The sequence below is a fragment of the Dipodomys spectabilis genome, unplaced genomic scaffold, assembly GCF_019054845.1.
Source record: "Dipodomys spectabilis isolate Male_0828 unplaced genomic scaffold, ASM1905484v1 ptg000002l, whole genome shotgun sequence".
Classification (NCBI taxonomy): domain Eukaryota; kingdom Metazoa; phylum Chordata; class Mammalia; order Rodentia; family Heteromyidae; genus Dipodomys; species Dipodomys spectabilis.
In genome coordinates this window covers 56,832,610-56,860,470 of record NW_024870679.1, presented here as the reverse complement: position 1 = coordinate 56,860,470, position 27,861 = coordinate 56,832,610, and the positions used below count along the sequence as shown (strand labels likewise).

Genomic DNA, 27,861 nt, shown 5'->3' with positions numbered 1-27,861 from the left:
AAATGTGGAACGTGGTGAAAGGGAGAAGGGGAGATGGAAATCGGTGAAGGGAGTGGGGGACAAACTACAGGAGCAAAACATGGGGAGGGAAACAGAGAAGCGCTAAAGATCACAGCTGAGGAAACAGGCAAAATGATAGAGAAAAGAAAGAAGGGTTCAGGATGATGGGGGGTCGCAAAGGAGGCTGTCACTGGGGGTGACAAAAGGGTGTCACCGAAGGGCTGGGAGATTAAGGGGGTGTCACCGAAAGGGGTTCGCCCAGTAGGTGGACAGGGGGCACTAGGAAAAAGGAGCTGGACGCCGAGGGTGAGGGAACGAGGGGTGAGGCGAAGCGGGAACCCGAGGGACACCAGGGGAGAGGCAGGCCCGCGGGGGTTAGGCGGGCGGCCGGGTGGCTACGCCGCGGCAGGCCTAGTTCCCTCACCATGGCTGCGCCGGCCTGGTCCTCGCGCATGCAGCCTCGGTCCTGGGTGCTGCGACGGGCCGGACCCGAGCCCGCCCCCAGGCTCAGCCGGCGCGGGGGCTCCAGGAGGCTCTGTCGAGCAGCGGCTCCGGGCTCAACCCAGGCCTCGGCCTCCAGGCCCTCAGAAGAGCAGCGCTGCTGCAGCAGCCGCAGCCGCAGCCCCAGCCGCAGCCGCAGCCCCAGCCCAAAGCCAGCAAGGCTCCGCCCCCCGAGGCCCCGCCCCAGCGCGAGGCCCCACCCCGGCGCCCGGCCACCTTGCCTCCGCCTCCGCTTCTGCGCAGACTCGCTGCGGAGGTCTGCAGCCAATCACACCTCTAGCTTCTCATCCGCCAGCCCTTAAAGGGGCGATACCCCCTTCAAAGCCGCTTATCCCCTTTAATTAGAAGAGCTTTAAACATAGAGTAGCCCATTAGAGTACTCGCTTTCGTCTCCAGACGTACTGTGCCTTTCGCCTGCGTTCCTAGCTACTTCTGATTCTCTGACATTCATTATGTGGCTCCACTACTGAGGCATGTCTACAATCCCTGTAGTCCAATCCCCATATATTTATTCATCTAAATTTTTCCAATGCAACCTCCGGCAGTATTTCAGCATTCCAGCACTCCAACTCCAATTGTTCAACTGCACGGAGACTCAAAATCAATTGACAGTGCTTTTTCACTACTGCCCATACTGCCCTCATCTGTTCACTTCCTTCCTTTAAATAGTTTAGATCCTACTGTCCACGTTGAAAGTATTCACCTTCATTTTCAGTCCTCACCTTCATTTATTCTGAACTTGCAGCAAAACCTAGAGGTGAGAGTAACTTTTTTAAATTTGACATTAATGGGGTCTTAATGCTAAATCACACTACATTTTGTCAGTTGCATATGCTCTCCTACCCTCCTAAATAATTATTTCAAACCTCCAACATTTCCTCCCACAGTCTAATCGCCTTGATACTTTTTTCTTCCCAATCACTGAGAAAATGAAAAGAACAAAAGAGAATGTAGCGTGGCACGGGTGGCTCATACCTATAATCGTAGCTACTCAGGAGGTTGAAATCACAGGATCATAGTTCAAAGTCAGCCAGGGCAAGAAACTCTGTGAGAATCTTATCTCGAATAAACCACTAGAAAACCAGAATTGGCGCTGTGGCTCAAGTGGAAGAGCGCTCCTCTTGAGCTGAAGAGCTGGGGGACAGTGCCCAGGCCCAGAGTTCAAGCCCTATAACCAACAAAAAGAAAAAAAAAATGGAGCTGTAGCAAAAGTGGTAGAGCACTTGCATTGGACAAAAGAAGCTGAGGGACAGTGCCCCACCCTGCTCAGAGTTCAAGCCCAAGGACTAACAAAAAGACAGATGGGAGGGAGAGGTGTACATGTTTCTACCACCTGGGCTGGGAAGGTGGCTCAGTGGTAGAGTGCTTGTCTTGCATGCATGAGGCCTTGGGGTCGGATTCCACAGCACTACATTAGCAGAGAAAGGCAGAAGTGGCACTGTGGCTCAAGTGGTAGAGTGCTAGCCTTGAGCTGAAGAGTACAGGGACAGCGCCCAGGCCCAGAGTTCAGGCCCCATGACCGGACCCCAAAAAAAACTCTTTTGCAAGCACTCTACCACTTTGAGCCACAGAACCATTTCCAGTTTTTGTTTTGTTTTTTGGGTCCCGTTGTGGGGCCTGAACTCTGGGCCTGGGCACTGTTCCTCAGCTCTTCAGCTCAACGCTAGCGCTCTACCACTTGAGCCACAGCGCCACTTCCGGCTTTTTTCTTTTTGCTTATGTGGTGCTGAGGAATTGAACCCAGGGCCTCATGCATGCAAGGCAAGTGCTCTACCACTGAGCCACCTTCCCAGCCCCAATAGTAGCTAGCCATTTTTAAGGATACAATTCAGTGTCATTAAATACATATCCATTATTGTGCAGCAATCATCACCATGCAGCTCCAGAAATTTTTTCATCTTGCAAAATGGGAGCTTTGTATCCAGTAAACAATAACTTCATTCTGTCTTCTCCCCCTCCATTCACTGATAGGCATGGTCTATCTTTGTTGTTGGGTTTTCAGTGTTGGGAATTAAACTGAGGGCCTCAGGAGTGCTGTGTGAACTCTACCTCACTCTAAGTGGCTGCCACAGACAACTCCTCCTCCTCTTCCTCTTCCTCTTGTTCTTCTTCCTCCTCAGAAAAATTTGTTTTAGCTATTTCAGAGATGTCAGTCCATCAGACCGAGAAGACATGACAGAGCAGAGCAGAGCAGAGCAGTTCACATTATAGTAGTGGAGGATGCATTAGTCTCTATGAATTATTCTATATGAATCTGACTACTCAGCTATAGATTAGAATTATTTTTTTTGGTGATGGTACTGAGGATGGAAGTCAGGATCTCTTTTTTGGGGGGGTCTGGTCATGGGGGCTGAACTCTGGGCCTGGGCACTGTCCCTCAGCTCTTCAGCTCAAGGCTAGCACTCTACCACTTGAGCCACAGCACCATTTCTGGCTTTTTTCTGCTTATGTGGTGCTCAGGAATTGAACCCAGGGCCTCATGCAAGTGGTTCAATGGAGATAAGTCTCATGGAGTTTCTTGCCCAGGCTGGCTTTGAACCATGATCTCGGCCTCCTGAGTAGCTAGAATTATAGGCATGAGCCACCAGCGCCCAACTTATTTGTTTCTTTATGTTAGGGGTTACATCCAGTGCTTTGAAGGTGCTGGGAAGGCTGCCAAACACTGTACCACTGAATCACAATGCAAATTCCAGATTTTTATTATTATATAATAATAAATATAAACAAACAAACAAAAATTTCTGTCTAGCCAGGCGCCAGTGGCTCACACCTGCAGTCCTAGCTACCCAAGAGGTTTATGTCTGAGGATCTCAGTTCAAAGCCAGCCCGAACAGGAACATCCATGAGACTTTTTTTTCTGTCGGTTATGGGGCTTAAACTCTGGACCTGAGCACTGTCCCTCAGCTATTCAGCTCAAGGCGAGTGCTCTACCACTTGAGTTACAGTGCCACTTCCAGTTTTCTGGTGATTTATTGGAGATAAGAATCTCATGGACTTTCCTGCCCCGGATGGCTTTGAACCGTGATCCTCAGATCTCAGGCTACTGAGTAGCTAGGATTACAGGTGTGAGCCACGGGTGCCCAGCTCCATGAGACTCTTACCTCCAATAAACCACCAGAAAACCGGAAGTGGCATTGTGGTTCACGTGGTAGAGTACTTGCCTTGAGCTGAAGAACTGAGGGACAGCATCTAGGCCCAGAGTTCAAGGCCCACAACCAAAATAATAATAATGATAATCATGATGATGATAATAATAATATCTGTCTAGCAGGCCCAGAAGATTGATAACAGCCTAGGCAACATGGTGATCCATGTCAATTTTTTTTCTTTAAGTTTTCATCTGGACACCAGTGGCTCACATCTATAATACTAGCTTCTCTGGAGACTAAAATCTGAGGATTGCTGTTTGCAGCCAGTTTGTGCAGGTTAATCTCCAATTAACCACCAAAAAGGCAGAAGTGGTGCTGTGACTCAAGTGGTAGAGCAGTAGCCTTGAACACAAAAACTCAGGGATAGCACCCAGACCTTGAGTTTAAAAGCCCCAGGACTGGCAACAAGGGGGAGCACCAAAAAGCCAGAAGTGGAGCTGTGGCTCAAGTGGTAGAGAAGTAGCTTTGAGCCAAAAAGCTCAGGGACAGTGCTCAAGCCCGAGTTCAAGACCCAGTACCAGCACCATAAAGGAAAATGACTTAAAAGCACTTACCTTTCCCCTTGACAGCCGTATCTTAGAACTGTCCTCACTATACACAGAATCAACTTCTCTCCTAAACAAATGCACCTGCACTCAGAGGTCTGGGAAGAAAGCCTGAGACCAAGGCCAAGGTCTGTGCTGACATCACTGCCAAAGGAATGCAGATGCTGTCCAGACCTTGAAACTCTCTGCTGAAGATAACGTTGCAGCTGGGTGCCAGTGGCTCACGCCTGTAATCCTAGCTACTCAGGAGCCTGAGATCTGAGGATCACAGTTCAAAGCCAGCCCGGGCAGAAAAGTCGGTGATACTCTGATCTCCAATAAACCACTAGAAAACCAGAAGTAGCGCTGTGGCTTAAGAGGTAGAGCGCTCACCTTGAGCTGAAGAGTGCAGGGACAGCGCCCCAGCCCAGTTTTCAAGCCCCACAACTGACAAAAAAAAAAAAAAAAGGTAACTTTGCTCCCAGCCTCCAACTCACCCACCTCCAGGTCACCCTGAATCTATCTGCATAATAAAAAGACCTTAGTAGTTCAGAAGGCCAGGCAATTTTTCTTCAGCCAGACTGAAGGAGACTTAGTTGCCTTATTCAGGTTTTTCAGTCCAAAAAAAAAAATCTGTGGGTCTATTGAGTACACCTTTCAGGTCCTTTTTTTAAAAAAAAATTGGTCCATCATGGGGCTTAAGCTCAGGGCCTCAGCTCTGTCCCTGAGCTTTTTCACTCAAGGCTAGTGCTCTACCACTTTGAGCCATAGCATCATTTCCAGTTTTCTGGTGGTTTTTGGAGATGAATCTCATGAGGACTTTCCTGCCCAAGCTGGCTTCAAACCACAGTTCTCAGATCCCAGCTTTCTGAGTAGCTAGGATTAAAACATGAGTCACTGGTGCCTTCCTTCCTTCCTTTCTTTCTTTTCTTTTTTTTTTTTGTCGGTCGTGGGTCTTGAACTCTGGGCCTGGGTGCTGTACCTGAGCTCTTCACCTCAAGGCTAGCGCTCTACCACTTGAGCCACAGCATCACTTTTGGCTTTTTTCTTTTTGCTTATGTGGTGCTGAGGAATCGAACCCAGGGCCTCATGCACGCAAGGCAAGCGCTCTACCACTGAGCCACCTTCCCAGCCCTGTTTTGTGGGGTTTTTTGTCAGTGGTGGGACTTGACCTCTGGGCCTGGCACCACTTCCTGTGCCTTTCTTATTTATACTTCTAGTACTCAAAATATTTACTCACACACCAAAACAGAACAACAAAAAGTCAGCGCTGCATGCTAGTGACTCCTAGTGACTCATACTTGTAATCCTAGATACTCAGGAGGCTAAGATCTGAGGATCAAGGTTCAAGACCAGCCCTGGAAGAGAAGTCCAAGACTACCTCTAATGAACCAGGAAAAAAAAAAAGAGTAAAAGCATGGCTTATGTAATAGCAGTCACCTCCCCTTCCTCTGAGGTCACATCCTAGGCTGCCCCAAGCCATGAGGTCACATCCAGCATGACCACCCCTCCCTGACACCTGGCCCACCTGGCCCCACCTTCTCCCCTGCCCCTTCCCTACTTAAACCGTGGGAGGACATCAGCTAGCCCTTACTGGCCATGTGCTTTCCACCATGCACAGTGGGACAACAGATCTGTAATAAAATAAACTTCTCTTTCCTGCCTGCATACTGCATGGTATTCTCTTCATTGTCTACCTAATTAAGCCTGTAAAATGAGAAATCAGAAACAGAACAAAATTACTGATTATTAAAAATAAGACAAAGTTGGGGCTGGGAAGGTGTCTCAGTGGTAGCGCGCTTGCCTTGCATGCATGTGGCCCTGGGTTCGATTCCTCAGCACCACATAAGCAAAAAGAAAAAAGCCGGAAGTGGCGCTATGGCTCAAGTGGTAGAGCACTAGCCTTGAGCTGAAGAGCTGAGGGACAGCGCTCAGGCCCAGAGTTCAGGCCCCATGACCAGACCCCCCCCCAAAAAAGTCAAAGCAGCCAGGTGCTGGTGGCTCACACCTAATTCTGGTTACTCAGGAAGCTGAGATCTGAGGATCATAGTTCAAATCCAGCCTGGGCAGGAAAGTCCATGAGACTCTTATCTCCAATTAACCACCAAAAAACCAGAAGTGGTCCTGTGGTACAAGTGGTAGAGTATTCACCTTGAGCTAATAGCTGAGGGACAGAGCCCAGGCCCACAACCGACATACACACACACACACAAAAATAGGACAAAGCATTTAAGGCAGAACCTCTTCGTAGAGAGAAAGTCCAGATTACACAAGTTAAACATCAATTTACTGAAATGTGGTAAATAACAGCAGAATTAAGGAAAAGCCCAGAAACCCGGAAGGTGGTTTGGCCTTAGATTTGGCAAACAAGAAATTTAGGGTGTGTGAGATGTGTTTGAAATGTATTTTTGTTTAGAATATGTGAAGTGTGTTTGAAATGTATTTTTTTTTTTTGTAAATAGGAAGTTTGGGATGTGTTTTAGTAAACATCAGTTAAACCCTGGAAATTGTTATTCGTGATTATTGACTGCTTCTGTCACATACATTGTCACCTACATGTGGCTCTGTCACATGTACTGCCACCTGCCTTGCATGCCTGAGGCCCTGGGTTCTATTCCTCAGCACCACATAAGCAAAAAGAAAAAAGCTGGAAGTGGCACTGTGGCTCAAGTGGTAGAACACTAGCCTTGAGCTGAAGAGCTAAGGGATAGCGCCCAGGCCCAGAGTTCAGGCCCCACGACTGGAACCCCCCCCCAAAAAAAAGAAATGTACTCTTCATGGGGCTGGGAAGGTGGCTCAGCAGTATAGTGCTTGCCCTGTATACACAAGGCCCTGGGTTCAGTTCCTCAGCACTACATAAACACAAAAAGCTGGAAGTGGCGCTTTTGCTCAAGTGGTAGAGTGCTAACCTTGAGCTGAAGAGCTCAGGGACAGTGCCCAATACTAAAGTTCAAGCCCCACAACCAAAAAGAAAAAAGAAAAGAAAAGAAAAAGAAATGTACTCATTATCTTGCCCATGTAATTGGTATTCTCACAATAATAATAAGAAGAAAAAGAATGGCTGGATAGCCACTACACAGTACATTATCCAGCATGATAAATTTAAATGTTAGGGGGAAAAAAAGCAACAAAATAAATATACTGGAAGGAATCATGGGAGAACTTTTTAAAAAATAATCTCAAAGTGGAGAAGATCTTTTTAAATACAAAATAAAACCTAACATAAAAAAGAAGACTGATACATTCAGCTATGTAGAAAAAAAAATGTATGTAAGGCAAAAATCAATAGAATCAGATGACAAATGACATTGTACATATATTTGCATTTCATATCTTAGGAAAATAGATAATGGTTATGTTAATATACATAAGTTAAGCCGGGCGCCGATGGCTCACGCCTGTAATCCTAGCTACTCAGCAGGCTGAGATCTGAGGATCATGGTTCAAAGCCAGCCCGGGCAAGAAAGTCTGTGAGACTCGAATCTCCAATAAAAAACACTAGAAAACTGGAAGTGACACTGTGGCTCAAGCGGTAGAGTACTCGCCTTGAGCTGAAGAGCACAGGGACAGTGCCCAAGCCCAGAGTTCAAGCCCCATGCTGACAAAAAAGGGAAAAAAAAAAAAAAAAATATATATATATATATATATATATATATATATATATGTACACACACACACACACAACTTAGTACCACTAAAAAAAAAAAAAAAAAAAAGCAAAGGAAACCAGGTGCTGGTGGCTCACGCCTGTAATCCTAGCTATTCAGGAGCCTGAGATCTGAGGATCGAAGTTCAAAGCCAGCCCTGGCAAGGAAAGTCTGTGAGAGTGTGACTCCAGTAAACCACCAAAAAACTGGAAGTGGTTAGCCTTGAGCGAAGGGACAGTGCCCAGGCCCAGAATTCAAGCTCCATGACAGACAAAAAAAAAAGAATAAATCGAACAGGAGACTTGAACTGATACAAAAAGAAACAGAAGCCAGAAGCCAGGTATGGTGGCACATGCTTATAAGCCCATTAGAAGCAGGAAAATCACCAGTTCAAGGCCCACCTCAGCTTCATAAAAAGACTTTGTCTAAAAAAAAAAAGCCATAAAAATAAAAAGTACTCTCTCTTGCTGGGTGCTGATGGCTCAGGCTTATAATCCTAGCTATTCAGAAGGCTGAGACCTGAGCACTGTGGTCCAAAGCTAGCCTAGACAGAAAAGTCTGTGGATCTCTAATGTCTAATTAATAATCGCAAAGAGAGAGAGTGGGTGTGGGTGTGGGTGTATGTGGGGGTAACAGACAGACAGAGAGGCCAGAAGTGGAGCTGTGGCCCAAATGTGAGAACATTAGTTTTGAGAAAAAGAAGATAAAATGCCAGGTGCCAGTGGCTCAGGCCTGTAATCCTGGCTACTAAGGAGGCTGAGATCTGAGGATTGCGGTTCAAAGCCAGATGAGCAAGAAACTCCCTCTTGAACTCTGGGCCTGGGCACTGTCCCTCAGCTCTTCAGCTCAAGGCGGGCGCTCTACCACTTGAGCTACAGTGACACTTCCGGTTTTCTGGTGGCTTATTGGAGATAAGAATTTCACTGACTTTCCTGCTTGGGCTGGCTTTAAACCTGGATCCTCAGATCTCCCTCCTGAGGAGCTACGATTACAGGCCTGAGCCACCGATGCCGGCTTCCTTGAGACTCTTAACTCCAATAAACCACTCAGAAAACCGGAAATGGTGCTGTGGCTAAAGTGATAGAGCGCTTGCCTTGAGCTGAAGAGCTGAGGGACCCAGGCCCAGAGTTCAAGTCCTAGGACTGACCAAAAAACAAAGAAAGAAAGAAAAGAAAGGGAGGAAAGAAAGAAAGAAAGAAACCTAAAAAACAGCCAAGGTCCTAAGTTCAAGCCCCATTACTGGCACAAAAAATTTTAAAAAAAAATACTTTCTCTTAAGCCAGGAACCAGTGGCTCATACCTGTAATCCTAGCTACTCAGGAGTCTGAGGTCTGAGGATTACAGTTCAAAGCCAGCCTAGGCAGGAAAGTCTGTGAGACTCTTATCTCCAATTAACTACCAGAAGACTGGAAGTGACGCTTTGGTTCATGTGGTAGAAAACTAGCCTTGAGCTGAAGAGCTGAGGGACAGCACCCAGGCCCTGAATTCAAGCTCTACAACCAACCTAAAAATATATATATATATTTTAAAATAAAATACTCTCTTAATCAAAAGAAAAATAAGAATTTAGTTTCAAACAGAAAGCCATATAACTGATAAGATGTGTAATAAGAAAGAGGTGATATTTACCATATATGTTCTTTTTTTTCAAATATTTCCATTTTCTTATTGGGAGTGTAAGTTGGAATAATTTTTTCTTTTTTTTTTTTTTTTTTGGTCGGCCGTGGGGCTTGAACTCTGGGCCTGGGCGCTGTCCTTCGGCTCTTCAGCTCAAGGCGAGTGCTCTACCACTTGAGCTACAGTGCCACTTCCAGTAAGTTGGAATGATTTTATTATTATTGTTGTTGTTGTTATTTGTGTTACTGGGATTTGCCTTGCACATGTTAGGCAAGCACTCAACTACTGAACTACATCTTTACCCCTACATCTTTTGGACAGCTTACTGGTGACTTGAACTTTTTTTTTTTTTTTTGTCAGTTAGTGGGGCTTGAACTCTGTAACCAAATGTTTCTGGTTTTTTTTTTAACTGCAAATACTCTAACAAATATAATTCTTGGGGCTGGGCTCAGTGGTAGAGTGCTTGCCTCACATGCATGTGGCCCTAGGTTTGATTCCTCAACACCACATAAACAGAAAAAAGCCAGAAAGTGGCACTGTGGCTTGAATGGTAGAGCCCTAGCCTTGAGCTGAAGAGCTCAAGGATGGGAAGGTGGCTCAAGTGATAGAGTGCTAGCCCTGAGCTGAAGAGCTGAGGGATAGTGCCCAGGCCCAGAGTTCAGGCCCCACGATCAGACTCCCCCCCTCCAAAAAAAAGAATTGTTTTGAAGAATATATATATATATCCACACACAATTGTTTTGGGTCGGTCGTAGGGACTGAACTCATATATATACAATTTTTTTTGGTCGGTCGTAGGGACTGAACTCTGGGCTTGGGCGCTGTCCCTCAGCTCTTCAGCTCAGGGCTAGCACTCTACCACTTGAGCCACAGCGCCACTTATGGCTTTTTTCATTTTACTTATGTGGTGCTGAGGAATCGAACCCAGGGCCTCAGGCATGCAAGGCAAGCACTCTACCACTGAGCCACCTTCCCAGCCCTCTCTTTATAACAATTCTTTTTTTTTTTTTTTTGGGTCCAGTCATAGGCTAGCGCTCTACCACTTGAGCCACAGCACCACTTCCGGTTTTTTTTCTTTTTGCTTATGTGGTGCTGAGGAATCGAACCCAGGGCCTCATGCATGCAAGGCAAGCGCTCTACCGCTGAGCCACCTTCCCAGCCCCATAACAATTCTTAATAACAATTCATAATTTCTTCCTGGCAATTCATATTTCAAAAATACAAATAAAATGTGTGGGAACTATTAAACTTTTTTTTTTTCTGTTTTTGAAAGCTCTCCTTTGTTTTGATTAACACAGAAACTCAATTTTATAAGGAAGCATTTAGTAGAAGTAGATCTTTGACATGAATTCAATGATAGAGGGGAAAAAACTCAATTAAAAATAAATGAACTCTTCCTTAACTTTTTTTTTTTTTTTGCCAGTCTTCAGGCTTTAATTTAGGGCCTGGGCACTGTCCCTGAGCTTCTTTTGCTCATGGCTAGCACTCTACCACTTGAGTCACAGTGCCACTTGTAGCTTTTTCTGTTTATGTGGTACTGAGGACTCAAACCCAGGGCTTCATGTACGCTAGGCAAGCATTCTACCACTAAGCCACATTTCCAGCCCACTCCTTAACTATTTAATAAAGAACACAAACTAACAGGATGATGAAATTTCAACTTCTACTGCCAACTTATGAAGGCTAGCTCCAGCTACTTAGCAAACTAGTCTCAAAAAAAAAAAAAAAAGGGCTGGGAAGGTGACTCAGTGGTAGAGTGCTTGCCTTGCATGCATAAGGTCCTCAACACCACATAAGCGAAAAAAGCTGGAAGTGGTGCTGTGGCTCAAGGAGTAAAGCACTAGCCTTGAGCTGAAGGGACAGCACCCAGACCCAGAGTTCAGGCCCCACACCCGAAAAAAAAGCCAAAAAGAAAGGTTTTTAAATACTCTCTTGCTGGGTGGGTACTATGGCTCAGGCCTGTAATCCTAGTTAGTCCAACAACTCACAGAACACAAGACACAGAAGTTTCCAGCAAACACCATCTATTTAAAGAATGCCTGTAGTTTGTGGGCTGGACTATTCTCTGCTGAATTAGGCATAGGCATAGCACAGGGTTTTCCAGAACTGAAAAACAGCAATCCTTTTCAGAGTCATAGCAGATAGTTACTTTGTTGTTTGTTGCTGTTTTAAATCATATAAAGTATCAGCCATGTATAGTATAAAAAGTTTTTGTTCTTGAGGTCACTCCCTCCTGGGAATCACTCAAGGTCTTGGGCATGCTACACAGCACTTTACCACTGAACTATATCCCCCTTCTTGTTGTAGTTTTATTTGTTTAAGACAAGGTCTTAGATTGAGCCCAGGCTGGCCTCAAACTCTGAATCTACTGGCCTCCTAAAAACTGCAATTACAGGTATGGGCCTGCCCAGTTTTTATTTTTTGGGGTGTTTTGTTTGTTTTGATTTGATTTTATTTTTAAAAAAACTTATCAGCCAGTCCCATTACAGTTCTTTGTTGCTGAGAAAAGGTGCTATTGTTGCATTTGGCAGGTCTTTCCTATGAAAGTAGGTTGTCTCTTTTTTATCAATCTTGTGAGAACTGTTTTTCTGAAAAGTTCCTGCTTTGGCCTGGAGGCTTAGCCCTTGTTGATTACATTTTAGTTATATCCTTTTCCTGCTGCTCTTTAAGTAAAATGTCCTGTTAGAAACTCTTTGAATTTTAGTTACATCCTGTTAATTAAGACACATCTTTTTGCAGTTTGTGAACCTGAGCTTTGCCAATCTGAGCAGAGGGGCAGGGCCTGCTGAGTTAGGGACAAAAAGGGAGAAACTTGCCTGTTCTGTGTGATTGCTTGCCGGGTTTTTAGACTGATGACGTATCTAACCTTCTGCAGAAGTGAACTTTGCATTGTGAGCTCCGGTCAAGTTGATGTTCCTACATAACACCCCCAACAGGGGCTGGGAAGGTGGCTCAGTGGTAGAGCGCATGCCTTGCATGCCAGAGGCCCTGGGTTCGATTCCTCAGCACCACATATGCAAAAAGAAAAAATCCGGAAGTGGTTCTGTGGCTCAAGTTGTAGAGCGCTAGCCTTGAGCTGAAGAGCTGAGGGACAGCGCCCAGGCCCAGAGTTCAGGCCCCATGACCAGACCCAAAAAAAAAAAAAAACAACAACAACACCCCAACATACAGAGCCATTTCTAACAATGAGAAAATGCAGTCGCAGAGAAAGAAACCTTCACAAGTCAGCTGACCTCAGAATTCATAGTCTTGTTGTGAGTCTCCAGGGATGGATAAGTTTCCACTACTTGAAGCCTGAAAGAGTATTGCTGCAACCTTTTTACTGGCCACTCTGCCACAAGTAATAAATTGCATCCTTTGTGTATATGTGTGTGTGTGTGTGTGTGTTGGTGCGTGCACGCATGTGCATGTACCCATTCTGGAACTTAAACTCAGGCCTGGGCACTGTCCCCGAGCTTTTCGCTGAAGGCTAGTACTCTACCATCTGAGCTATTCCTCCACTTGCAGCTTTTTGGTGATTTATTGGAGATATGAGTTTCATGGACTTTTCCTGCCTGGGCTGGCTTTGAACCATGATCCTCAGATCTCAGCTGCCTGAGTAGTTTAAGATTACAGGCATGAGCTACCAGAGCCCAGCAAATCTCATTCTTTAAAAAAGGTATCATTCAGTGGCTTTTGCTGATATTTACAAAATCATACAATTATTACTACTACCTTCAGAAACCCATATTGAAAAGCAGTAATTTTTTTTTTTTTTTGGTCAGTCATAGGGTTTGAACTCTGGGCCTGAGCGCTGTCCCTCAGCTCTTCAGCTCAAGGCTAGCGCTCTAGCAGCAGTGACTCTTATTACTCCCCAGCCCCTGGTAACCACAAATCTACTCTATTTCTGTGGATTTGCCTACTTTGGACATTTAATAGAAATGTAATCATATAACATGTAATTTTTTGTGTGTGTCTGACTCTTTCCACTCTGCATTATATTTTCAAGGCTCATGTATGTTGTAGCTTTTATCAGGATTTAATTCCTTTTTACAGCTACATATTATGTATATGATTGGCATTTGTATTATGTTTACTTTTTTGGAGATTATGAATAATACTATGAGCACAAATGTTTATTTTCATTTCTCTTGGACAAGAAGCAAAACCACTGTGTCATATGGTTATTCTATTCTATTTGTTTATTTATGTTTTGCAAGTCCTGGGGCTTGAAGTCAGGGCCGGAAGTAGCGCTGTGGCTCAAGTGGTAGAGTGCTAGCCTTAAGCGGAAGAGCTGAGCGCACAGGCCCAGAGTTCAGGCCCCAAGACTGGACCCCCCCCCCAAAAAAAAAAAAAGTTATGTAGTTCTTGTATTTTGTAGGTCATGGGGTTTGAACTCGGGACCTGGACACTGTCCCTGAGCTTTTTCACTGAAGGCTAGCACTCTAACACTTTAAGCTAGAGGGCCACTTCAAGTTTTCTGGCAGTTAACTGGAGATAAGAGTCTTGAGGCTTTTCCTGCCACGGCTGGCTTCAAACTGCAATCCTCAGATCTCAGCTCCTGAATAGCTAGGATTACAGATGTGAGCTACTGGTGCCTGGATTATAGTTCATTTTCAACATGTTTTCCAGTGAGTACAACTGCTACATTTGTTCACCCTTTATCCCTCCATTCTGTGCCCCCCGCCCTGGCCTCTTTACCCCCCAGAGATAGATGAGAAGGAGATTGTGATCTCCTGGTAGACAGAAAGCAAAGCAAAGGAAAGGATTTCAGCGACCTTTTTCCTCTTATTGGGTTCTACCTCCTGAGGGTTCAAGAAACTTCCCAAGTAACACTAACTACCCCCTGGGAACCAAACATTCAACATTTGAGCCTGTGGGGGACATTTCCAACTCAAATTCTAACACTTGATTATCAACACCTTCACTCCATGTCTTACAGCTCTGCCCTGCCACCAAAGCTGTAACTGAATTACTCATAGCTCTTAGAATATACAATGCTATTTCAGGGCTCTGTGCATTTGCTCATGGCATTCCCTCTGCCAATAAACTTGGTCTTGCTTTCTTTAAATATGCTTTCCACTTGCCTTTTAATACTAGATTCATGTCTCTTCTCTTTTGGAAGACTTTTCCTGATCATTCCCTGCATAATTCACTTAATCACCCTTTATGGCCATCCTACTATGGATTCCACTGTATTGGATTGTCCTTTTTGTTTCTTTTTCCTTTAGGCTGTGAGCAGCTTGAGAGCTGGATTTGATTTATATTCATCTTCAAAACCTAGAACATAGCCTGACTGGAAGGAATTTATTTCATATGATGCCAGTGTCCTCCAAGTGCCCTCTGGCTCAAATACTAAGAATTTCTTCCAATTTCTCAGAAAGCAAAACCAGCTTGCCTCTTTAGGCATATTAAAATAGACAAATAGACATAGACGGGGCTGGGAAGGTGGCTCAGTGGTAGAGCGCTTGCCTTGCATGCCTGAGGCCCTGGGTTCAATTCCTCAGCACCACATAAGCAAAAAGAAAAAAGCTGGAAGTGGTGCTGTGGCTCAAGTGGTAGAGTGCTAGCCTTGAGCTGAAGAGCTGAGAGACAGCGCCCAGGCCCAGAGTTCAGGCCCTACGACCGGACCCCCCCCCAAAAAAAATAATAAAATAGCCATAGGCAGCCAGGCACTGATGGCTCACACATGTAATCCTAGCTACTCAGGAGGCTGAGATCTGAGAACAGCGGTTCAAAGCCAGCCTGCGCAGGAAAGTCAGTGAGACTTTTTTTTTTTTTTTGGGTCCAGTCATGGGGCCTGAACTCTGGGCCTGGGCACTGTCCCTCAGCTCTTTAGCTCAAGGCTAGTGCTCTACCACTTGAGCCACAGTGCCAATTCTGGTTTTCTGGTGGTTTAGTGGGGATAAGAGTCTCACAGACTTTGCTGCCCTGACTGGCTTTGAACCATGATCCTCAGATCTCAGCCTCCTGAGTAACTAGGATTACAAGTGTGAGCTACCAGTGCCCAGCTTGTCCCTTGTTTTCTCACAGTTTTTCTCTCCTGTAAGACTCAATTAATTGAATGCTAGCCTTGAGCAAAATAGCTCAGGGACAGTGCCCAGACCCTGAGTTCAAGCCCCAGGACAGAAACACCACACACACACACACACACACACACACACACACACACACACACACACACACACATATACACACACACACACACACACACACACACACTCCTGAGAGTAATGTAATCTCAGCCTATTCCATCTCATCAACTGTGAGTACTGAATTACCTTTTTGTTTCTCAGTATTTGCTATGGGCCAGACACCGTCCTTTTCAGATAATTATTTTATTGGTGAGGCAATAGACCACAGTCTTCTTTAGAAACATGCCAATCTGGGGCTGTTGATGCAGCTCAGTAATAGAGCACTTGCCTAGCATGTGGGTTGGATCCACAGTGCCATAAATCTTAAACAGGGAAAGGAAAGAAAGAGACAGGAAGGGAAGCCAGCCTGGGCAGAAAAGTATGTCATAATCTTATCTCCAATTAACCACAAAAAAGTGGTGGAGGTGTATCTCAAGTGGGAGAGCACCAGCATTTACCAAAAAAAGCTGAGTGTACCCTGGCCCTGAGTTCAAAGCCCAGCACCAACCTCCACAAAAGAAAAAGAGAGGGCTGGGAAGGTGGCTCAGTGGTAGAGCGCTTGCCTTGCATGCATGAGGCCCTGGGTTTGATTCCTCAGCACCACATATGCAAAGAGAAAAAAAGCTGGAAGTGGCGCTGTGGCTCAAGTGGTAGAGTGCTAGCCTTGAGCTGAAGAGCTGAGGGACAGTGCCCAGGCCCAGAGTTCAGGCCCCACGACTGGACCCAAAAAAAAAAAAAAAAAATGGAAAAAAGAAATATGATTAGTTCTCCAAAAAAGACATATTATGCTGGGCGACGGTGGCTCACACCTGCAATCCTAGCTACTCAGGAGGCTGAGATCTGAGGATCACGGTTCAAAGCCAGCCTGGGCAGGAAACCCCATGAGACTCTTTATCTCTAATAAACCACTAGAAACCTAGAAGTGGTGCTGTGGCTCAAGCAGTAGAGCGCTCGCCTTGAGCTGAAGAGTGCAGGGACAGCGCCCAAGCCCAGAGTTCAAGCCCCACGACCAACCAAAAAAAAAAAAAAAAAGACATATTGTTAGGCTGGTGTGGTAGTGTGATCCAATAGTCCCATCTGCTTGGATGGCTGAGATGGAGGTTTGATAGAACACAAGAGTTGGACAACAACCAGGGCAACATAGACACTGATTAAGGAAGAAAAAAAAATTTAAAGAAGAAAATGGAATAATGAAATAAGCCTGTAGAATTCTTTTAAGAAGTAGGGAGAAGGGTAAGAGAAAGTGATGGGGGTGAGATACAATGTATGCATGTATGGAAATTAAGCCCTCCAGTAAACTAATGTATGTTAATATAAAAAAATAAAAAGAGCCTTTTACAGACCTAGGCATTCTACCCAGGTTGGGGTGGGGGTGGTAATCAGAACAGGTTTCTTTACAGAGTTACTGCAAGGCTTGACCTGGATTTTGAAGGACAAATAAGAATTACTTCCATTAGGAAGGGAAGGAAGAGCATCCTATGTATAGAGAACCATTTATGTGAAGGCATTGGAGCATGAAACCAGATGATGTTCCTAGGGTCTACAAATAGTGTGCATGGATAGGGAAAGAGATGAAGCTGGGAAGGCAGGCTGGGGCAGATTACTGATGGCTTTGTGGACAAAGGTAAACAGCTGATAGTTCATCTTTCATGCTATATGACATTTGGTTACAAATTCTCTTCTGGCACAAGAGCTTTTTTTTCTGACCATCAGCATTTGGTTACATTTAGAAGTCATATTAATTTACTCATTCATGCACATGCTCTGAGCTCTTATATCTGTTCCTAATTACAAGTGAAAGGCTTCACAAATAGAAGTCATAGTTTAAATCCTTGTGAACATTTTTAGAAGGCACTAAATCTCAGCCCAGAGTTGGAATCTGGTGAGCAAATAAATCAGACCTGGTTCCTTTTTTTCTTTCTTTTCATTTTTTTTTTTTTTTTTGGCCAGTCCTGAGGCTCCAACTCAGGGCTTGGGTGCCATCCCTGAGCTATTTTTGCTCAAGGTGAGCGCTCTACCATTTGAGCCACAGCACCACTTCTGGTTTTCTGAGTGGCTTATTGAAGAGTCTCATGGGCTTTCCTGCCCATGCTGGCCATGATCCTCAGATCTCAGCCTCCTGAGCAGTTAGGATTATAGGCATGAACTATTGGGTGCTCAGCTGATTCCTATCCTTAATGAGTTCATAGTCTGATAAAATAGGTACTGTAGGGCTGGTAATATGGCTTAGTGTTAGAGGGCTTGCCTGGCATGCATGAAGCCCTGGGTTTGTATCCTCAGCACCACATAAACAGAAAAAGCAGGAAGTGGCACTGTGGCTCATGTGGTAGAGTATCAGCCTTGGGTGAAAAATATAAGGGAGAGCACCTAGGTTATGACTTTAAAATCTGAGTACTAGCTAAATAAGTAATGAAAAACAGGAAGAGGGCTGGGAAGGTGGCTCAGTGCTAGAGTGCTTGCCTTGCATGCATGAGGCCCTGGGTTCCAGTCCTCAGCACCATATGAGCAGAAAAAGCTGGAAGTAGAGCTATGGCTCAAGTGGCAGAGCTCTAGCCTTGAGCTGAAGAGCTGAGGGACAGTGAAGAGACCCAGAGTTCAGGCCCCATGACTGACAAAAACAAACAAACAAAAAATAGGAAGTTGGGCTGGGAAGGTGGCTCAGTGGTAGAGCGCTTGCCTTGCATGCCTGAGGCCCTGGGTAAGATTCCTCAGCACCACATAAGCAAAAAGAAAAAGCTGGAAGCGGCGCTGTGGCTCAAGTGGTAGAGCGCTAGCCTTGAGCTGAAGAGCTGAGGGACAGCGCCCAGGCCCAGAGTACAGGCCCCACGACCGGACCCCCCCCCCCCAATAAAAAAACAGGAAGTTATCTTAATGCCTCAGGAAGAGGAAGTCTTAGTTGGCTAACCTCTGCCCAGGGTCAGTGAAGATTAGGAAGGCATCTTAGGTAAGGATTGAGGTCAAGGGTGGTACAGCTTATGCTGAGGCTGGAGAGAAGTAATAGGGTAGCCTTCAGAGAAAGCCTGAGTAGTTCAGAGAAAAGGAGCCATTTGGAATGGTTGGTTCATATCGTATAGGTGGGGAAGTATCCGGCGATGTGGTCTCCAGTGGAGGGATGGCAGGGATGCTGAGTGTGTCTTGTGGAGCCTTTGATTTCCAAATAGAGGCAACAGAGCTTGCTCTGCCTTTCAGAAAACCAATTTGTCAGGCCTAGTGTGCTATAAAATGAAGGAGATGATCATTTTCAATTTTTTTTTCAATGCATGTGTCTCAGGAGTCTGATTTTCTCATACTTTCTCACCTGTCAAGTCAGCTGGAAGCCTTGTTAAAATGTAGATTCTGATTTCCTCATTTTAGTTTGGTAGGTTTGAATTGGGGACCCAAGATTCTCCATTTCTGCCAAGATCTCAAATGATACCTATGCTGCATTTTGAGAACAAGGCTTTAGAGTCCTTTCAGTGTGTAAGTTCCACAAATTATCTGGCTAGAAATAGTATTTTATTTATTTTTTACAGTATTTTAAGGATTACAAAGAGATATACTGAGAGAAGGAGAACATCCCAATACCCATTTGCAAGAAGTAAGATACAGAGACAACACAATTTGAGTTGTGGAAAATACCTTTAAGACTCAGGTATTAAGGTTGATCTGTATTTTCCTAACTATGTTAGAAAAGTGTCTTTTCTACCAAAGTAGTTAAATCTTGAGAGATTTAACTGAGAGATTTAAGTGTTAATCTTGAGAGAATTGTTTTTCTGAAGGGTTCCTGCTTTGGCCAAGAGCTTTGGCACTTGTTGATTATGTTTGGGTTACATACATCCTTTTCCCGAGTACTTTAATTAAGACAACTTGTTAGAAGCTCCTAGAATTTTAGTTGTATCCTGTTAATTGGACCACATCCTTTTGCAGATTGTGAATCTGAGCTCAGCCAATATGAGCAGGGGGGGCAGGGCCTGCTGGGTTAAGGATAAAATCAGAGCAGGCTGTATGCTTACTTGCCAGCCTTTTAGTAAACTTTGCCCTGCTGAGTTCCTTTGGAGTTGGTCTTGTTCCTATGTGACACCCCAACATCCAGAGCTATTTCTAAAACTTTGGAGTGGGGAAGGGAATATGAGTCCTATTTTACAGGAGACTGGGTATCTGAAAAGGGAAAGAGTCAAAGAGTATAGAACTGGCAGAATAGAATTAGAGCCCATGTCTCCTGAAACATATTACAGTGCCATTTCCAGCATATTCTCATGCTTTATAATTGAAGTGTTCACTCATTGATTTAGCAGGGACTTATAAGGGGTAAGTCCCACAGCAACTATATTTTAGATAGAGTCACAACGTATGACTGCTAAGGATGTGAATACTGAACTCTTAACTGAAAAGAATAAAAATACAAATATAGGGAAGAAGGCTATTAGAGCTTGTGGCTTACACTTGAGCTGTTAGCATAAGGAAAAATTATCTTAGTCTAATTCAACGGTTTTTCTGTTTATAAACTCTTTTCCCATGAATAACAATGCCATTTACTGAGTGCTTAATATGGGCAGCATTGAACTAAACTGCATGCATTTTAGTCATAATTATTTTAACTAATCCTCAACTTCACTATAGTGTGCAGGGAATTTTCTTTACTGGTGTAAACTTAGAACCTAGAACATGCCACATGGTAGACATTATTCTTTTGTGTATGTACTAAGGCTTGACTCTTGAGTGAAAAAGCTAAGGGAAAGTTTAGGGTTTTGTTGTTGTTGTTGTTTTTTCAGTCATGGGGCCTAAACTCTGGGCCTGGGCACTGTCCCTCAGCTCTTCAGCTCAAGCCTAGCACTCTCCCACTTGAGTCATAGCACCACTTCCGCCTTTTTCTGCTTATATAGTGTTTAAGAATCGAACCCAGGGTCTCATGCATGCAAGGCAAGCATTCTACCACTGAGCCACCTTCCTAGCCCAGCTTGTTTTTTGTTTTTTTAATCCAAGGTTGGTACTCCTGTTACTTGAGCCAGGGCTCCACTTCTGACATTTTAATGGACTTTCCTACCCAGGCTGGCTCCATTTGAACTCTAAATGTCAGCCTACTGAGTAGCTAGGATTACAGGCATGAGCCACTATGTCCCAGATTATTTTTTTCCTCGCTTTTCTCTTCTGTCCCTTCCTTTTTTCTTTCCTTCCTTCCTCCCTCCCTCCCTTCCATCCTTCCTTCCTTTTCTTTCAATAGGTTCTAGCTACATAGTCCAACATGTCCTTCTGCTTCAACATCTCAAGAATTGGAATTATAGATGAATATCATCACTCCTGGCTGGCATTAAAATCTTGTTGTCAAATGAATAAACAAGCTTGTTAGATAAATGACTTTTACCTCTGTTTCACATGATTGTAAACTAAGGATTATGTTGGTAAAAAGTTCTCCTTGAGGCCTCCCAACAGTAAAAGGTAGAACCAAAGTGCTTTTAGAATCCAAGATTGTCTGATGGTGTCACCCGAGGGACTTATTCTAGGTCTATCCCTGGTTCTCAAATGCATGCACCATAATTATGCAGGAGTGTGTGTGAGGCTCCCACACCCAGAACATACAATTCTGTAGATTGAGGGATTCTCATTCCTAACAATTTACCAGATGATTCTGATGGTGCTCATTCACACTTTATTTTTGGGTCTGGTCGTGGGGCCTGAACTCTGGGCCTGGGCACTGTCCCTCAGCTCTTCAGCTCCAGGCTAGCACTCTACCACTTGAGCCACAGTGCCACTTCCGGCTTTTTTCTTTTTGCTTATGTGGTGCTGAGGAATCGAACCCAGGGCCTGGAGCATGCAAGGCAAGTGCTCTACCACTGAGCCAACTTCCCAGCCCTCATTCACACTTTAAAAACCAGCGCCCCCCCAAATAAGGCCAAAGTGGAGATTCGTGTTCTCTAGCAGATGAGGGGGGAAAAACGAAGCCAGAAAAGTAACAGTTTCCAAGATCCCACAGCAAATTAACAAAGTCCCTATCATCCCCTAGGTACCCTGCTGAAACTGAGCAAGGTAGGAGATTGCCCAATAAGAGCTGAAGATTAAGTTGAAATGGATAGCACCCAACTTGCTGCCCTGAGGGGAGACTTTGGGTCTTGTCACTAACTTTTTGTGTGCCCTGGGGCAATTCCCCTCTCCCCTTTCTTATCATCCTTCCTCTCTGAAAAGCAGGAGAATTTCCAGTTTAAAGCGCAGTGCACAGCCTCATTGACAAGCAAGGCAGAGGAGCAGAGGTTGTAGTGAGCCCAGTTTCTGGCTCTGCACTGGCTCTAGGCCAGGCAGGTCATGTAAGGATTATGCGCTGTGCAAGCATCCCTGTGCGGATCCGAGTATGGGCAGGGGTGGCAGCTGTTACACCCTTAGTCTGGGGTGAGGGGGAGTGGTGCCGTGAGGGAGGGGTGCAGGCTCCGGCGATTGGCCAGAGCAGGAAGGGTCTCTTGCACCTCTAACTCACTGAATGCTGAAGATTTTCGGGGGATTTGCCAGAGCCTGGGAGATGGGCACGACCCTGAGTAAGCCCCAGGGCCAGCCAGTGCCCAGCTTCCTCCGGGAGCAGCACCAGCTCCCGGGAAAGGCAGCTCAGAGCACCAATCCCAGGCCTTTAAAGTGATCTCACTGCAAACATGATTGGTCTTGTTTCTCTGCAAGGGGTGGGTCCTGTTAGCTTGCTGCCTGGGAACGCTTTCTTAGACCTCGGTGTGACCTTGAGAAAATCACTTTATTTCTTTGCATCTTCTTTTAAAAATGGAAATACTAATAACCTGTTCTGAAAGAGCCAATATGACAATGGACACGTCTAGAAAAAAATTGTCTTTAAAAGGTACTCTTCTTATTTTACAAAAATAATACATGAGGGCTGGGTATGCGGCTTAGTGGTAGAGTGCATACCTAGCATGCATGAAGCCCTGGGTTCGATTCCTCAGTATCACATACACAGAAAAAGCCAGAAGTGGCACTGTGGCTCCGGTGTTAAGAGTACTTTTCCTTTGTTTCTGACCTGCATACTTTTAAGCTGTTTACAGTTTAGTATATTTACCTCAAGTTTAACCTTTTATTTTCAATACTAGAAGTTGAATACAGGGCCTTGTACATGCTAAGCAAGCAATCGATCACTGGGTTAAATGTCCAGCTCACAAAGTTTAATCTTTATTTTATTTTCAAAATGGAATTAAATGTGATTTTTTTTTTTTTTTTTGGGTCTGGTCGTGGGGCCTGAACTCTGGGCCTGGGCATGTCCCTCAGCTCTTCAGCTCAAGGCTAGCACTCTATCACTTGAGCCACAGCGCCACTTCCGGCTATTTTTTTTTTTCTTTTTGCTTATGTGGTGCTGAGGAATGGAACCCAAGGCCTCAGGCATGCAAGGCAAGAGCTCTACCACTGAGCCACCTTCCCAGCGCCACCTTCCCAGCCCTGAATTTTTTTTTTTTTTTTTTGTCTGTTGTGGGGCTAGAACTCAGGGCCTGGACGCTGTTCCTGAGCTTCTTTTGCTCAAGGCTAGCACTCTACCACTTGAGCCACAGTGCCACTTCTGGCTTTTTTTGCTTATGTGGTACTGAGGAATCAAACCCAGGGCCTCATGCATGCAAGGCAAGCACTCTACCACTGAGCCACCTTCCCAGCCCTTTTTTTTTTTTTAAGATGTCTTCCTGCCTTTCCCACTCTGTCTTGGACTTCCTGAGTTCAAGCAATCCTTGACCCTCAGCCTCCAGGGAGATAGAATTACAGGCTCATATTACCATGTATGGCTAAAATTTTAATTTTTAAATAATTCAATTTTAAAACTAAATTATACCATACAATAATACATTCAGCCAGGCACCATTGTCTCACACATGTAATCCTAGCTACTCAGGAGGCTGAGATCTGAGGATCATGATTCAAAGCCAATTTGGGCAGGAAAGTCTGTGAGACTTTTATCTCCAATAAACCACCAGAAAACTGGAAGTGGCACTGTGGCTCAAGTGGTAGAGCGCTAGCCTTGAGCTGAAGAGCTGAGGGACAGTGCCCAGGCCCAGAGGTCAAGTCCCACCACTGACAAAAACCCCCCACAAAACAGGGCTGGGAAGGTGGCTCAGTGGTAGAGCGCTTGCCTTGCATGCATGAGGCCCTGGGTTCAATTCCTCAGCACCACATAAGCAAAAAGAAAAAAAACAAAAGTGATGCTATGGCTCAAGTGGTAGAGTGCTAGCCTTGAGCTGAAGAGCTGAGGGACAGTGCCCAGGCCCAGAGTTCAGGCCCCATGAGCAGACCCCCCCCCAAAAAAAACCCAAAAAAACCCCACAAAACAATACATTCAAACCTCTCTCTCTTCCCCCCCTCCTTTCTTTCCTTCCCTTCCTTCCTTTTTTTCTTTCTTTCTTTCTTTCCCCAGTCCTGGGGCTTGAACTCAGGGCCTGGGCACTGTCCCTGAGCTTCTTTTTGCTCAAGGCTAGCACTCTACTACTTGAGCCACAGCACCACTTCTGGCATTTTCTGTGTATGTGGTACTGTGGAATCAAACCCAGGATTTCATGCATGTTAGGCATGTACTCTACCACTAAGCCACATTCCCAGCCCTCTTCCTTCCTTCCGTTCTTCCCTCCCTTCCTCCTTCTCTCCTCCCTCCTCTCTCTGTCTCCTTCTCTTTCTTTTTTCTTTTTTGCCATTCCTAGGCTTGAACTCAGGGCTTGGATGCTCTTCCCAAGAGCTGTTTGCTCAAAGCTAGCACTCTACCACTTGAGCTACAGCTCCACATCTGGATTTTTGGTGGTAACTGGATATTAAGAGTCTCATGGGCTTTCCTGCTGTTTGGTTTTGAAATGTGATTCTCAGATCTCAGCTTCCTGAGTAGTTATGATCATAGGCATGAGCCACCTGGGCCTCGCTCTGATTCTTTTTAGTATCTACATTGTAGACATTCACTATTTCACTATTGTGAATTCACTAATTCACTATCATGGAACTTGTTCTATTTTAAGACTACCAACAGTGCAACAACAAAACCTATAGCAAATAGTACTTGTGCAAAAGTATGATATATTCAGGGAAGTTGAATTTCTAGATGAAAAACATAGTGTGTGTGCATGTGTGTGTAAGTGATACGTTCAGGGAAGTTGAATTTCTAGGTAAAAAACACTGTGTGCAGCCAGGCGCCAGTGGCTCATGACTGTAAGCCTAGCTACTTTAGGAGACTGAGATCTGAGGATCGTGTTTCAAAGCCAGCCAGGGCAGGAAAAGCCCGTGAGACTTTTATCTGCAATTAACCACCAGAAAATCAGAAGTAGCTCTGTGGCTTAAGTGGTAGAGTGCTTGCCTTGAGCTGAATAGCTGAGGGACAGTGCCCAGGCTCAGAGTTCAAGCTCCAGAATCAACAAAAAGCAAACAAAAACACTGTGTGTGTGTGTGTGTGTGTGAACGTACTGGAAGTGGGGCCTTAATTCAGGACCTTGGGCTCAATGTTTGTTTAGAATCACTGAGAACCCCACCTTGTATTCTGCCTGTAGCTCAGTGCTATCCTGAATTTTTTTTTCACATAGATAATATTTCACATGGAAATTTTTTTCCTATGCTGATCCTACTTCCTAATTAATGAAGCCAAACTGACCTCACACAGTCCTCCAGGGCCCAATGTAGGGTGAATGTAGTCATAGTCTGTTGTGGCCTAGGAGACACAGTAGAATGTGACGCTCACCTTTCTGCAGGCCATCCCCTTTTCTGGTCATCCCTATTATGCCTAAGGCATAGACATCACCTTCCTTTTTTTTTTTTTTTCTGCTTATGTGGTGCTGAGGAATCGAACCCAGGGCCTCAGGCATGCAAGGCAAGCGCTCTACCACTGAGCCACCTTCCCAGCCCCTAGACATCACCTTTCTTACCCTCCCCTCCCAAATTCTCTATAATCTCAAATAATTCCTTGATATCCAGTCTGGGCTACATCAACAACCCTCAAGAGGTAAGCAGTAGGATCAACTTCCTGAGTAATGTCATTCACTGAGTGAACTTTAGTTTTTCAGCACTGACTCTATTGCCTTTGCTTATGGAAAAGCTGTATGTGACTCGGATACCCAGTTTCAAGCTATCCACATCACCCGAGAACTCACTATAATGGAAAATGATTTCCTTATCATGATTGGCTGAGTGGATGAATCCAAAATTATGTTTCTGAGTTGCCACATAACCCAAGAACCTTTAGAAACTGGAATTATGACTTAGAAGTTGCTCATAAATTGTAATCTTCTATCCAGAAAATAAACTCAATCTTATTTGTGGAGAAATAGTTCCTTCCACATCTCTGGCTTGAAAAGCAACTGCCAGCTTTACCTATATAATCATTATAAGCAGCAAGCAGTAGTAATACCATCCCCTCCTTTTGCCTCTATTTGGGCTAGTGGTTTTAGGATTGGAAAAGTAGCTTTGTTTTCCATAGTGCTCAGAAACAATGATCTAAAAGGGAATGGAATGAAACCATACCACTGGGATGTGCTTAACATCCCAGAAGAAATCATCCCAAAGAAACATGCCCAAAGAAACCATCCGGTTTCTTTGGGCAGAGAACATATCAGGACCAGAGGAGACTTTATTTTATCTGCAATATAGAGCTAGTTCTCATCTAGAATTTCACCGAAGTGGAAGAACCTACAAGAACCACAAGACACATTTGATGAAACCAAAACCATCTCTCATGCTAGCAATCATACCCTTTCTTCAGCTTCACTGGTGAACTGAAATATATTTGATAGAACTTTTATGCTGATTGCTCTTCTTTTTCAGCACAAGTTTTAAAGGATAAAAGCTGTTAGTATTAAAAAAAAAAAGGCTGGGAATGTGGCTTAGCAGTGGAGTGCAAGCTTAACATGCATGAAGCCTTGGGTTCGATTTCTCAGTACTACATAAACAGAAAAGGCTGGAAGTGGTGCTGTGGCTCAAGTGGTAGAGTGCTAGCCTTGAGCAAAATAAGCTCAGAGACAGCACCCAGGCCCTGAGTTCAAGCACCAGGACTGGCAAAAAAGAAAAAAAAAACAAGTGCCAGGAGTCAGTGGCTCAACACTTTTAATTCTAGCTAGTCAGGAAGCTGAGATTTGAGGAGTTAAAGCCAGTCTAGGAAGAAAAGTGTGAGATTCTGATTTCCAATTAATCACCTAAAAGCCAGTAGTGGAATTGTGGCTAAAGTGGTAGTGCACTAGCCTTAAGTACCAAAGCTCTAGGACAGTGCTCAGGCCCTGAATTCAAGCTCCAGGAATAGTGCGCATGCACATGTGTGTGTGCGCGTGCGTGCGCGCACACGTGCACAAACACACACACACACACACGAGTAAAATAAAATGATCTACGAAGCCAATAAAGAATACAACTATTGCTGGGCACCAGTGGCTTACACCTGTAATCCTAGCTACTCAGGAGGCTGAGATCTGAGGATCCTGGTTCCAGACAGGAAAGTCCATGGAACTCTTTTTTTTTTTTTTTGCCAGTCATGGTGCCTGAACTCTGGGCCTGGGCGCTGTCCCTTAGCTCTTCAGCTCAAGGCTAGTGCTCTACCACTTGAGCCACAGCACCACTTCCAGCGTTTTCTGCTTATGTGGTACTGAGAAATCGAACCCAGGGCCTCAGGCATGCAAGGCAAGCACTCTACCACTGAGCCACCTTTCCAGCCCTCCATGGAACTCTTATCTCCAGTTAACCACCAGAAAACCAGAAGTGGCACTGTGGCTTAAGTGGTAGAGGGTTAGCCTTCAGCTACAGAGCTCAGGGCTAGCACCCAGGCCCAAAGTTCAAGCCCCATAACCAACAAAAACAAACAAACAAAAAATACAACTATTGTTGCACCAAGAAATCTCACAGTACAGCACTGAAAAAAAAAAACACTAAAACTACTAACAGCATTGTGGAGTGTTCTTTCAAAGCTGTTGAGTAGACACAAACTTTGTGTTTTAGATTTAAATGTTGATCTTCAATTTAATATATAATCCTTTGGTCTTGTTGGTTGATAAGAGGTTTGTTCCTTGCCTGATCTGAACTTAAAGGAGCAATTAGAGGTGGTAAAGTCTGTTCCATTATACTTCATCCTCAAAAGGTCATACCTCTCTCCAGCACTGCCATAACAGCACTGCTAGGAGCAGCACTGTTCAGTACAAAAGGAATAAATCTTATAAACATTGTAGGTGTTTATTAAAAAGTGTCTTTCCTTTTCAAAGAGTATGTTCTTGAACTTTTTTGAACTTGAACTTTTCAAAATTGCATCCCTTAAGCCCTATTCATTATTGAGCACTCAGAATATCTGTGGAATGAGTGAAAAGTAGAGTTCAAGCCGCACAACCAATCAGAAAATGGGGGGGAGGGAGTT

At 44.7% G+C, this 27,861-nt stretch overlaps 1 protein-coding gene and 1 pseudogene across 1 annotated transcript in view; both read right to left on the bottom strand.

Annotated features, from left to right (window-relative positions):
• Window positions 1-640, bottom strand: part of Zyg11b (zyg-11 family member B, cell cycle regulator) — a 63,438-nt gene extending 62,798 nt beyond the window's left edge. The window contains exon 1 of the mRNA XM_042676167.1: window positions 425-640. Within this exon, the coding sequence (XP_042532101.1) occupies window positions 425-454 (30 nt within the window). The 5' untranslated portion in view covers window positions 455-640. The remainder of the gene's footprint in view (window positions 1-424) is intronic.
• Window positions 641-25,422: 24,782 nt separating this feature from the next.
• Window positions 25,423-27,582, bottom strand: LOC122103933 (annotated as a pseudogene).
• Window positions 27,583-27,861: the final 279 nt, after the last annotated feature.